The following is an 11,422-nucleotide window of genomic DNA, read 5'->3' as shown; positions in this document are numbered from 1 at the left end:
AGAGTGTAGGACTGATGGCTTGCCTTGCCTCAACGTGGATTTCTTGTGTTGAAATGCTACAAATCCACAGCTTTATGCCATGTTTTGGCCTTAGCACATCAGGCTGTGATTGAAGTCCAAGTCCTTGGCTGTGGAGTAGATGTGAGAGGGTTAGGTTTAGGGTCATTACCTGCCTGAGAAGGAACTAGAGCAAAGCCAAAGCAGAAATTTAAAGGCAGAGTAGAGATCTGAGTTTTTCCAGGGTATAAGAATGCTGAACAGTCTACATTGAAGCTTGGAAAAGAAATATTTAGATCCATCCTTGGTGTTGTTAACCCCTAGAGGGTTAAGTGCCAGAGGATAAGAGTCTCACTGTGCAGCTGATGCTCCACCTAGTCCTGTCTCCTATCTGCAGCAGCAGCTGCCTGGGGAAGGGCATAAATTCTGGCAAGAACTGATAGGAGACATAGCCATAAATGCCAGAGGAGTGGCCTGTCCTCTGCCATGTGGACACACATGCCTGTAGGAGCTGAAGAGCACTGATCCTGAGTGATGCTTCATGTTTGCAATCTAGAAGACACCACTAAAGTCCACATTTATCCTGAGCTCCTCAAACCTGTGTAAATTTGGGAATGGCTGGCAGGTTTTTTTCCTTTGCCAGGGGTGTTTGTGCCTGTTGTTAGCTCTGTAAGTGAGAAGAGCAGTGCTGACCAGAGGGCAGCTCTTGTTTCTCCCTGTCTCAGATCGCCTCAACCTCCCCAGTGTGCTGGTGCTCAACAGCTGTGGCATAACCTGTGCAGGGGATGAGAACGAGATCGCTGCCTTCTGTGCTCATGTGTTTGAGCTGGACCTCTCTGACAACAAGCTGGAAGACTGGCATGAGGTAAAACAGTGACATGTGCACCCTCCTGACTGCCTTGAGTGGCTCTTTGACTGCAGTTGCATTGCATTTATAAGAGGATCTTTGAGAGAGAGTTTCCATTTTTGTGGCTTCTTTCTCCTCTGATGTTTATTTCCTTGGACAGCTGAGCAATAAACGTGATGAGATTATAATCCAGTTTGGCATTTCATTCCATTTACCTTGTGGCTTGCAATCTTGGCCTGTGGCTGATGAATATGTATTTATACTTTATTTTATCCTGCACAGCACCAGAATTGGCATTTCTGATGCCAAGAGGTTAATTATCAGAGTGAGAACTGAGGGTGTCCAAGTAATGGCAGTTGTTTCCCAGCTTTACCCCTGGATTCTAGTGGCTGAAGTATTTATTCTCTCTCCACATGTATTTCCTTATCTGCAAACCAGATTTAATAACGTGTACCACAAAGGGTATTTTTCTGAGGCCTCATTAATTAATGGTAAATGCTGTTGTAAAATCCTCTGAAGTGCTTGGGTGAAAAACGCTTGATAAATGCAATGTAACACGAGTTAAACAACTTTAATCTGTTCAAGTGTCATTAAGTTCCTCACTGGATTATGCTCTGCTTTTATGACAGTGTTTATTGTTGGAAATATGTGGAAAAGAACAGGATGTCTTGTGGTTTTGTTGCATTAAACTCCTGTCTTTAAACAGGGAGTGAATGTAGTGTTTGCAGAAATGTTCCAGCTCTGACTGGTTGTAAAGACAGAGGTGGGACAGCTTTTCCATCTCCTGTTATTTTCAGGTTTTCCTAGAAGGTATTAGCACAGGTGGGAGAGAGATCTTAGGTTTATCTGTTGAGAACAGAGCCAGGGAAGGTGCCTCTATCCTGAGGGTGTAGTTGCTAAGAACTGGGATGGTTTTCTTAGCCCATCCACAATGGATAAATATCTCCCCACTCTTATAAACTGCCCATAATGGGGATTCCAGATCCCTGGTAGCCTGTTCCCATGCTTAGCTAATCACCTCATAGCCTCAACTATGTAATTTAAGCCTCCCATGCTGCAATCTCAGCCAATTTCTCCCTGCCCTGAGAGGAGCACTCGGCTCTGTTCCTTCTTCAGCAGTGGTTTATACCCAGGAAGAAGAGCTTTTCTGTCTCCTTTTCCTATTTTAGTGTAACATTGAAAAGAAAATCCAGTTCTAATTGTCCATCATAGGCCATTTCTTTCCAAATCTTGTGGGGTTTTTTTTTTTTTTTGATTGATGTCATCCACTTTGTCTCCTTCATTCCTGAGGTGTAGTGCCCACAGCATGACATCACCTGAGGTGAGGTGTGAAGTGAACACACTCATTACCTCATGTCTGCTATGCTTGAATTCAGCCTCTGCATGAGACAAGTGACCTCTGCCAACAAAACTGGGCCCAGTCACTGACCTGTGTGGGTCATGTTCTGCCCCATCTCCTCCCACCTCCATCACTTTGCAGAGCAGAGCTCTCTAGCCACGTGTGCTATGATGCAATTATTGTCTAGATAAATGTCTTTTTCCTTGATGGTTAGTTCTTTGACTGTCCTTGAACTGAACTTCCATCTGAGGGGTTTCAAGTGGCTTCACTTTGGCTTCTGGTCTTTCCCACCTGTAGTATCACCCACAAATTAAAAAAGCACATTATTCTGGTCATGGAAAACATAATGAGTGCTGTTCTTCCAGAACAGTGGTATGTCTGCTAGCTTTGCATTGAACTCTGCACACACACTGCTGTCCCAGGCACTGTAAATCCCTAGTTTTCCAAGGCAACTGGTGTGTGGATGGTGCTGGAGCCATCATTCCCTTACACTGCTTCCCACTGAGTCAGTCAAAGAGGAAAATCAGATTGATGTGATGTGTTCTGTACAAATTGATGCTGCTTGGCTGCTCTGTTCACTTAATCACTGTTAGATGAGTACAAATTGATCCTCTAAACAAGCCATTCCCATACCTTTCTGTGTGTGAGCAGCATCTAGGCCAGCACCTCCCCCCACCACACACTCCCTTGTGTATCCTGCACTGCCATCTCTGACTTTTCTTTCTGTCTTCACCTTCCTTCCTTCCTTCCCTCTCTGCTGCTTTGCCCTCAGGTGCACACCTGCACACACAGAAGGAGAGAGCAGCCCCAAGCAGAGTTCCCTGCCTGTTTGGATTGGTTGGGAGGGAGCTGCTGGTAGCAGAGGAATGGGATTAAAGAGGAAATTTGTTGTGTGTGTGTGCAGTGAGCTCCTACCTGTCTTTTATGCTGGGCAAATGATGGGGAGCAGTGGGAAGATCTGCAAGTGATCAGTGTTGGCCATAAGCTCTAGAGATGTGTCCCTGCTGAGAGAGTCCTGCTGCCTCCTGGAACGTGCTGGGCTCAAGCTTAAGGGATTGAGGTGGATTTTATGACCTCTCCCAAGAGACTTGACTTTTTCTCTTATCAACCTGCTCAGAGAGTGTAATTAAATGAACTGTTGAGGCGAATGAGCAATTAACCAATGCATCTAGATCAGGAATAGCTGGGTATGAATTACAGGTAGATACCTTATGTTTTTCCCCATATCATTTCTTTGGCTCGTGGTGATTCCACAGGGCCCCTTGCAGGAGCTGGGATATTATAGCCTAAGATCTGATTACTGCCTGATAACATTTCTTTCTCTCTCTCTCTTTGTTTTTTTGTTTGTTTTTTTTTTTTTTGTTTGTTTGTTTTTTTTTTTTTTTTTGTTGTTGGTTTTTTTTGTTTCTCCCTTCCCACTTAGGTCAGTAAAATTGTGTCCAACGTTCCCCACTTGGAGTTTCTAAACTTGAGTTCCAACCCTCTCAGTTTGTCCGTTCTAGAGAGAAGGTGTGCTGGCTCCTTCGCTGGGGTTCGCAAACTTGTGCTCAACAACAGCAAAGCTTCCTGGGAAACTGTCCACACAATCCTGCAGGAATTACCAGAGTAAGCACCTCCAGCTGCTGGGGAAAGGGCTGTTGGCTGCATGCAGGTCAAGGTTGGCTTATCAAATCATGTGGGGAGGGATGAGAGAGGTGTGAGGATGCAAAGAGAGAATCATCAGGGTTGGAGGAGAGCTCTGAGATCATCAAGTCTAAGCATTAACCAGTCCCTGGAGATCTGAGAGCAGAGAGTGAGGCTGCTACAGGAGAGAACAAAAGGATCATGGTGCTCCCCTGCCTGAAAGGGAACTGAAAGTGACTCTGTTTTACACACACAGACCAGGACAGTGATGTAAATATACAAATAGTCAACCATCAAATACACCTGTCAAGAATCATAGGATCATCAAGGTTGGGCATTAACCAGTCCCTGGAGATCTGAGAGCAGAGAGTGAGGCTGCTACAGGAGAGAACAAAAGGATCATGGTGCTCCCCTGCCTGAAAGGGAACTGAAAGTGACTCTGTTTTACACACACAGACCAGGACAGTGATGTAAATATACAAATAGTCAACCATCAAATACACCTGTCAAGAATCATAGGATCATCAAGGTTGGGGGAGGCCACTAAGATCAGCAAGTCCAACCATTAACCTGTCACTGCTGTAGCCCCTAAACCATATCCTGCAGTGCCAGATCCAAACACTTCTTAAACACCTCCAGGAATGGTGACTGTACCACCTCCCTGGACAATATTCCAGTGCCTGAACACCCTAACAGAGAAAACATTTTTCCTGACATCTAATCTGACTCTGCCCTGTCTCAGCTGAAGGCCATTCCCTCTAGTCCTCTCACAGTCAGACATGATTGATCTAGAAAAAGGGAATTTTGGGAGTTTGGGATCTGGCCAGGTGAATGCTTCACATTGGCTTAAAACCTGAACTCATGTGATGCTGCAAAGCCTGGAGCTTCTCCTCCAAATCTAAGTATCACAGATGGATAATCCCCCCCAAAAAATGCAGGAGAGGACACACTCAGAGCTGCTGCACAATGAATGGTGCAGTGCATACCTGTCCTAATGCCTTTTGAATGGGGTGTGAGTCTGAGGGTCTGGCCACTTGTCAGGTAATATTTCATCCTGTTTTTACATGCAGAAGTGTTGATTTCTGTGGCTTGGCCAAGGGCCACCTTGGCAGTGGCATTCTGCTTCCACAAATCTCTTCAGTGGCTTCACTTTGATAAGAGATTCCTCTTTGTAGGGCTTTGTGAGCAGAGGTGATGACAACAGAATACCCTGTGTGGCCAACCTACACTTCCCTGGCATTGGGAAAGCTGCTTAGTTGTCTGGAAACTTAGTGGAATCTCTTCTTTCTTTAGTGGGAATGTCTGGCAGAACCAGTGATGTGATTAGTGGAATCTCTTCTTTCTTTAGTGGGAACGTCTGGCAGAACCAGTGATGTGGGGGGGGGGGAAAAAAAAGCATCATCAGTGTTGTAGCAAAACACCTTTTTTAACCAAGTGGTGAGCACTGAGTGGGTACCAGTCACCACTGGAGTTGGGTTGGTGGCTTAATGGGCACCAATCTGTTAGACAATCCATCCTGGGAGGCCAGAGAAGCACTTCAAGGGATTTTTGTTCTGAGGTGGAAGTTCATGGATGGGAGCAGAGATGGAATAGAAACACTCCATGGGGAGTGCTCAAAGGTCTTCTCCACACCCAAGTTCCAGTCACACTCCAGCTCCTGCTGCTAGAGAAAGCTGTGTTAAAATCACATAAAATTGAAATACCATTTCTGAAGGTGTGTTGAGGTGATGACATGATCCTTCTTTCCCCTGTGCAGCTTGGAGGAGCTTTTCCTGTGCCTTAATGACTACGAAACAGTGTCTTGTTCTCCTGTTTGCTGTCAGTCTCTCAAACTGCTCCACATAACTGACAATAATCTTCAAGACTGGACTGAAATTCGAAAACTGGGAATTATGTTTCCATCTCTGGACACACTTATTCTGGCTAACAACAACCTCACGACCATTGAAGAGTCAGAAGATTCCCTAGCAAGGCTCTTCCCCAACCTGAGATCCATCAACTTGCACAAATCAGGTGAGAGGCTGGAGGCAGGATTAGGTTTGTTCCCAGGGGAAATGGCAGGGGATGATTGGAGTTTCTTCTCCTGTGGAGGTGAAAAACACACCTGCTTTGTGCTCTTGGAAGCTTTGGCCTTGGGGTGGTTGTTCTCAGGCCTGTGTTTGCAGTCAGCATTGCCTGAGAGCAGGAAGGTGAAGGCACTGAGCAAGATCCTGAGCCTTTGGGATAGATCTGTTGCTGTAGCAGAGGTGAAAATGCCCAGTAACCTCTGTCCCAGTCTCTCCTGGCTTCTTGTCAAGCCCAAAATACTAAACTCCCACCCAGTCTGTTGGGGTTGAAGTCCAGTTTCCTAATGGTGTTGATGCAGGGCCACACAAGCAGATGGACCGAAGGACACTGACCTGAAGGATGTGGTGTTAGGAGAGGAAAACAGGCACAAAATACCCATCTTTGTTGGCTTTACCTGCTGCTTTTGGTAGTCAGTTGTTAGCTAAAAGATGAGTCAGAGTAGCAGGGACCAGCAGCTACTCAAAATGAGCTGGCAAAGGGTTTTTTTATGTGATTAGTTTCCCGGTTTCCTGTCCCTGCCTCAGGTGCTCCTGGCTGGAGAAGGAGAAATAAATGTCTGGCAGTGAAGGGGATGAGAGAATCCTATTTGCCTTTTATTCCCTGTTTTATCTTGGGTGAAATGAGGATGTGTGTAGGTATGCAGCATGTACCAAGCACTCACCAGCAGAAGGTCTCTGTGATTGTGCTCAGGCATTAAAACCTCAGCTCAAGTTACGCTTGAAGCTGCTTTTCCACTTCAGCCATGGAGAATTATCAGCCCAACGTTCCAGGAAGAGAATAAACATTTAGAATATTGGGCAGAGCTCCCTGTGCTCAGGGAGAAGAAGCTGCAGGGCAGCTCGTGAGGGGCTGTGATGTGGTTGGGAGATGACACCTACACCAGAAGTTCATCTGCAGGAGTACTTAATGCATCATCAGCTTTTGTTCTTTCCAGCTTGAGATGCTGTGCAAATGCTAGTTAAGTGCCAGGCAGGTAAAAGGTACTTTATTAACATGCTCTACAGTGTAAGCATCAAGGAATCCCTATGATAAAAGCTTAGAGCTAACTAGAGGAGGAAAAGCCTGTTAAGCTGCATTTGAAAGCACTGTCTCACTGAGGAACAAGTGCTCCTGTGGTAAGTAGTTTGGCAGTTTTGCTGCCAGGAATTGAAGAACTCTTAAGTTCTGTATTGCATTTTGATGTTTCTGGAGCTGAAAGTCAAATAGAAATCCCAAGGAGCATGTTCAGCTCTTTGGGTTTTTTTCAGACAAAGCTGCTGCACTCCAAAATTCTGCCACGTGAAGACTCCACGGTGGGTTGTGTTGATCTCACCACACAGTCAGGGCTGTACAGGTGCTCAGTCCTCAGCTTGGTTGTTTTACCCTCTCTGCTTTCTTAGTTATCCCAAATGTCAAGTCTTGAGGGGGCTGAAATCGAGTTAAATGGTTGAATGGCTCCTGGGGCTGCTTTACCATTGGGCTGTAAGCAGAAATGACACCCAAGGTGGTCGTGTGTGTGAGGTGAAGCCATTTGATAGCTGTTTAGTGGTGCCTGGAATGACAGAAGTCCTGATGACTTTAACATTCTGAAGGCATCGTCCCTTTATAGACACAGCCATAACTGATTCTAGTCAGTGCTTGGCAGCAAGGCCAAAGACTTGAGTGATCCATAAAAAATAAACCATGGAGATTATCCTTCTAGCCTTGGAAAACAGCACGAGAGGATTTCAGCTACTCTGTCTTGTAAGCAAAGGAAGGAGATATTTCTATTAGGCAGAAGTTTTTCCCTGTGAGGGTGGTGAGACACTGGCACAGGTTGCCCAGAGATGATCAGGCCCCAACCCTGGCAGTGTTCACAGCCAGGTTGGATCAAGCCTTGAGCAACCTGCTCTGGTGGGAGGTGTCCCTGCCCAGGGCACTGGATGATCTCTAAGATCCATTCCAATCCCTTCACATACAATGATCCTATGAGATGTTTTGCAGCACATCATGAGCAAAGAGCCAACTTCTCACAGAGACAGCAGTGCCACTCACCTGGCACATATATTCCCTGCCTGAGCCTGATGATCTGGGAAAACATGCTGTGTTTTCTGCCTGTGTTTTACACAAGTCTTTCCTTCTGAGCAGGTCTGCATTGCTGGGAAGACATTGACAAGTTAAATTCTTTTCCCAAGCTCGAGGAGGTAAAGTTGCTGGGAATTCCTTTGCTGCAGTCCTACACCACCGAGGAGCGCAGGAAACTGCTAATAGCCAGGTCTGTTCCTTGTTTGTTCTGCTCAGCAGGAGCAATGTGGCCATGGGGGGGTGAGAGCAGGTACCTGGAGGAAGAAGCTGGTAGGAGATGAGTTTTGTGTGAATTCAGAAGGATTTGAGCTTCTTTCTTTCATGGGGGATTGGGATTAGATGGTCCATTCCAACCCCTAAAATTCCACGATTCTTTATGTTGGAATAGTGGAAATGTTAAGTGGAAGTTCTCTGCTCCTCAGAGATTTTTGAGTCTCATACATGCCTGTGCACATGATGCATGGATGTGGTGAAATGAAAATACTTGGATTTGAATGTGCTTGGAGAAACTACCTGGAATTCACCCTCTTTGTTGAAGCAGTTCCAGGCCTAAACTTCGTGGCAGGATTCTCCTGGTGTTGATGTTGCAGGACATAGCTTTGATGGTGACTGGCTTGTTGGACAACCTGTCTGAGTTTCTCTTCTTGCTGACTGTGTTTCCTGGTGTCTCCATGCAGGTTGCCATCCATCATCAAGCTCAATGGCAGCATCGTTGCAGATGGGGAGAGAGAGGACTCGGAGAGATTCTTCATCCGTTATTACATGGAGTTCCCAGAGGAGGAAGTCCCATTCAGGTGTGACTCCTTTGTGATGCAATGGAGTGCAGGGACAGAAGGGTGGTAAGGCTAGAGGAAAGGTGACTGCCAGCTGTTCCATGAAAAAAAAAAATCCCTTCCCTTCCTCACTCTGTTCTAGCTCAAGTCCTTATATTAGAGTGTAGTCTGACTTGTAGGATCACTCCTGAGGCAAATTTGGTCTTAAAGTGTCTGTGTCAAGTGTTACTAAACAACATGACTGGTCAGTTCATGATCTTTATTGTTTCCTGCCCTCCCTGCTTGCTCCCTCCATCATCCACCTGTGTTTGGGAGTGCCCAAAACCAGCACAGATCATGCTCTCTCGTGCCAGGCCAGGGCATCTAATCTTCTCGACCATCTGGTGTGTGCAATGTCACTGGCAATGGGAAGCTGTCCCCTCACTTTCAGGCCTGCAAATCACAAGCCTGATGAGTTTTCTTTGCCATAAAAATATGCCCAGTGAGCTGTTCATCTTGATAAACTAATGAACTTGGACAGATGCTGTTTGGTTGGTACTTTCTTAGTGCCAGCATCTACTTACTGCTCCTGAATGGGCTGTGGAAGGATCATGGAGCATCAGGCCAGTGCTTTTCCATGCCTTTTGCCCTAAAACCCTCTAGTGCTTTCTGACAGCAAAGCCCTTTTATTTGCAGGAAAAGAGTAGGACAAGACTGTGTGTGTCACCCTGAGGGGACACACTGAAGGGCATAGATTTGCCCCAGCATGGATGGCAAAGGTGTGGCTGGAATGTGGTCAGTGTTTATGTTGGCTGCTCAGTGCTTCCCCCAAGCTTAACTCCTAGGTAAAATGCCTCTTGTTTTCCTAAAGCACAGGTCCTGCTGAGCCAGTGAGGGTGTGGGGAGGCTGGAATGGGGAAGAGGCCATGGCATTTTGGATGAGTACTAATAGGTTCAAGTGATTATAATATTTGTTAAATGTGTGCTGAGGTCAGTTCAGAGGCAAAGGGCACTGGTGTAGTCAGAGAGACAAGACAGCTGGTGATCCCTCTGGTGCCTTTTGCTAAGGACAAGTCCTAGCTTGTAATTTTAGAAGCTATTGAAGTGGAAAAACTGAAAGAAATATTGGAAGGGATAGCAGCAGAGGCAGAGAATGCAGCGGGGGGAGGAAGGGGAAGGTGAGATGAGGACTGTGAGCTCATGGTGCTGCTCCCAAAATGGATTATTTCCCATCGTATTTGGTCTCTGAGAAAGCTGTTTCATGTCTCTGGGATGACAGGGGCCTTGCATGTCCAGGATTTGTATGTTGTTGAGGAGGACACAGTGGGGTAGAGCTTCAGGCACACTTGTGGTACTGTTAGGACATGGACTTTGGGAACAGGCTGTGAGCACCCACGTAGCTACACATCACCACACACGACTGGGCTTGGTTTCCAGCTGGGAGCTCCTGTAAGAGATTACTAATATCTCACCCATCCAAAAAACCAGGCTGATTTTTGCCATCATCTTAGCTTTATGCTAGTAAAAATACCTCCCACTCTGATTTCTTAGCCTTTAAACACTCTTACTGCCTTTTTCATGGTCAATGGACTCTTTGTCTGAATCCCTTCATCTGTGCAGCATTTCCAAGAGACTTCTGCAGCTACTAAAGAGGTTGTTCTGTTCTGGAGGAGTTGTGTGCCACTACAGAATATTTTCTAGTGAGGCTGCAGATGGCTCAGAGTGTCCCTAGTGCTGAGGGCTGGATTTCAGCTCCTGGGCCTGTACATTCCCTTGCAGGAAAGGAAACTTGGCATTCTTGGCAGAGGGATTTTGAGTCTGTTTCTAAACCTTCCTCTTTTTTGCTCCCAGGTCTGGTGTGGTCTCTCCAAAGGTGGTTTGTAGTTAGAATCTATCAGGACATGCATTTGGCATCTGCATTGCAGTGCTGCCTGGAGCAGAGAGGGAACACACTGGAGTATGGAAAACTTCAGGTGGGAGCAAACCCCCCTGAAGACTGTTGAGGTAGGGCAGTGTGAGGGAAGCTCTGTCACACCTCCCCTGCTTGTATTCATGTCCTCACAGGCTGCAGCTCTGTGGGATCAGGAAGGGAGGGACATGGAAAGAGCAATAACTCTCCCTGGGTGCCATGGGTTAGCAGGGAGCTCTGAGTGTACAATCCAATATTGGCTGTTTTCCGGAGTGACGTCTCCCTGTCTGTGGGATTTAATGAGTCCTCTGCTTGTCTGCTCCACTGTTTCTCTGCAGACTATCAGAGACACTTGTAGCCAGGCTCAGCCCTTCAGCATCCTCTGCTCTGGCTGCAGTGGGTGATTAGGGCAGTCTCCAGGGTGCCCATTACCAGGGCACAAAGAACCATGTAAGCCATGTGGCCTCATCCTTATTGATTTGAGGGAATCCAGTCCCTCAGACTCCTGACTTGCTTTGCAGCTCACACACGAGGAGCAGACTGCAAAGCTGCTTTGCCTTCCCTCAACGGGAAGAAATTTAACACAACTTTGCTTGATCCTCCACACATTTACAGCATGTATTTGGGTAATCGTAGCCAACTCATGGTGCTCCTCTCTCTCTCTTTCTCTCAGCTTGCTTGGAATTTGTCCCCCTCTATCCTCTCTCCACCATCAGTCCTGTGCACTGCAGCTTCCCTTAGTGCATGAATCATGGCAGTAATTCTAGCTGGCAGAGAAATTGCTGCTGGTCTGCAGCATGCAGAGCTGGTCTGGGTTAAAGAGGTGTCCCAGAGTGGGCTGAGAG

At 46.6% G+C, this 11,422-nt stretch overlaps 1 protein-coding gene across 1 annotated transcript in view; it reads left to right on the top strand.

Moving 5' to 3' along the window:
* The window catches only part of TBCEL (tubulin folding cofactor E-like), a 15,313-nt gene that overhangs the window by 1,777 nt on the left and 2,114 nt on the right, over positions 1–11,422 (top strand). Inside the window, exons 2-6 of the mRNA XM_009070243.1 lie at positions 723–862; positions 3,607–3,788; positions 5,563–5,819; positions 7,980–8,106; positions 8,594–8,710. Coding sequence (XP_009068491.1) covers positions 723–862; positions 3,607–3,788; positions 5,563–5,819; positions 7,980–8,106; positions 8,594–8,710 — 823 coding nt within the window. The remainder of the gene's footprint in view (positions 1–722; positions 863–3,606; positions 3,789–5,562; positions 5,820–7,979; positions 8,107–8,593; positions 8,711–11,422) is intronic.

This window comes from Acanthisitta chloris, unplaced genomic scaffold (assembly GCF_000695815.1).
Source record: "Acanthisitta chloris isolate BGI_N310 unplaced genomic scaffold, ASM69581v1 scaffold22612, whole genome shotgun sequence".
In the NCBI taxonomy this organism is placed as follows: domain Eukaryota; kingdom Metazoa; phylum Chordata; class Aves; order Passeriformes; family Acanthisittidae; genus Acanthisitta; species Acanthisitta chloris.
This window is presented reverse-complemented; position numbering and strand designations above follow the sequence as displayed.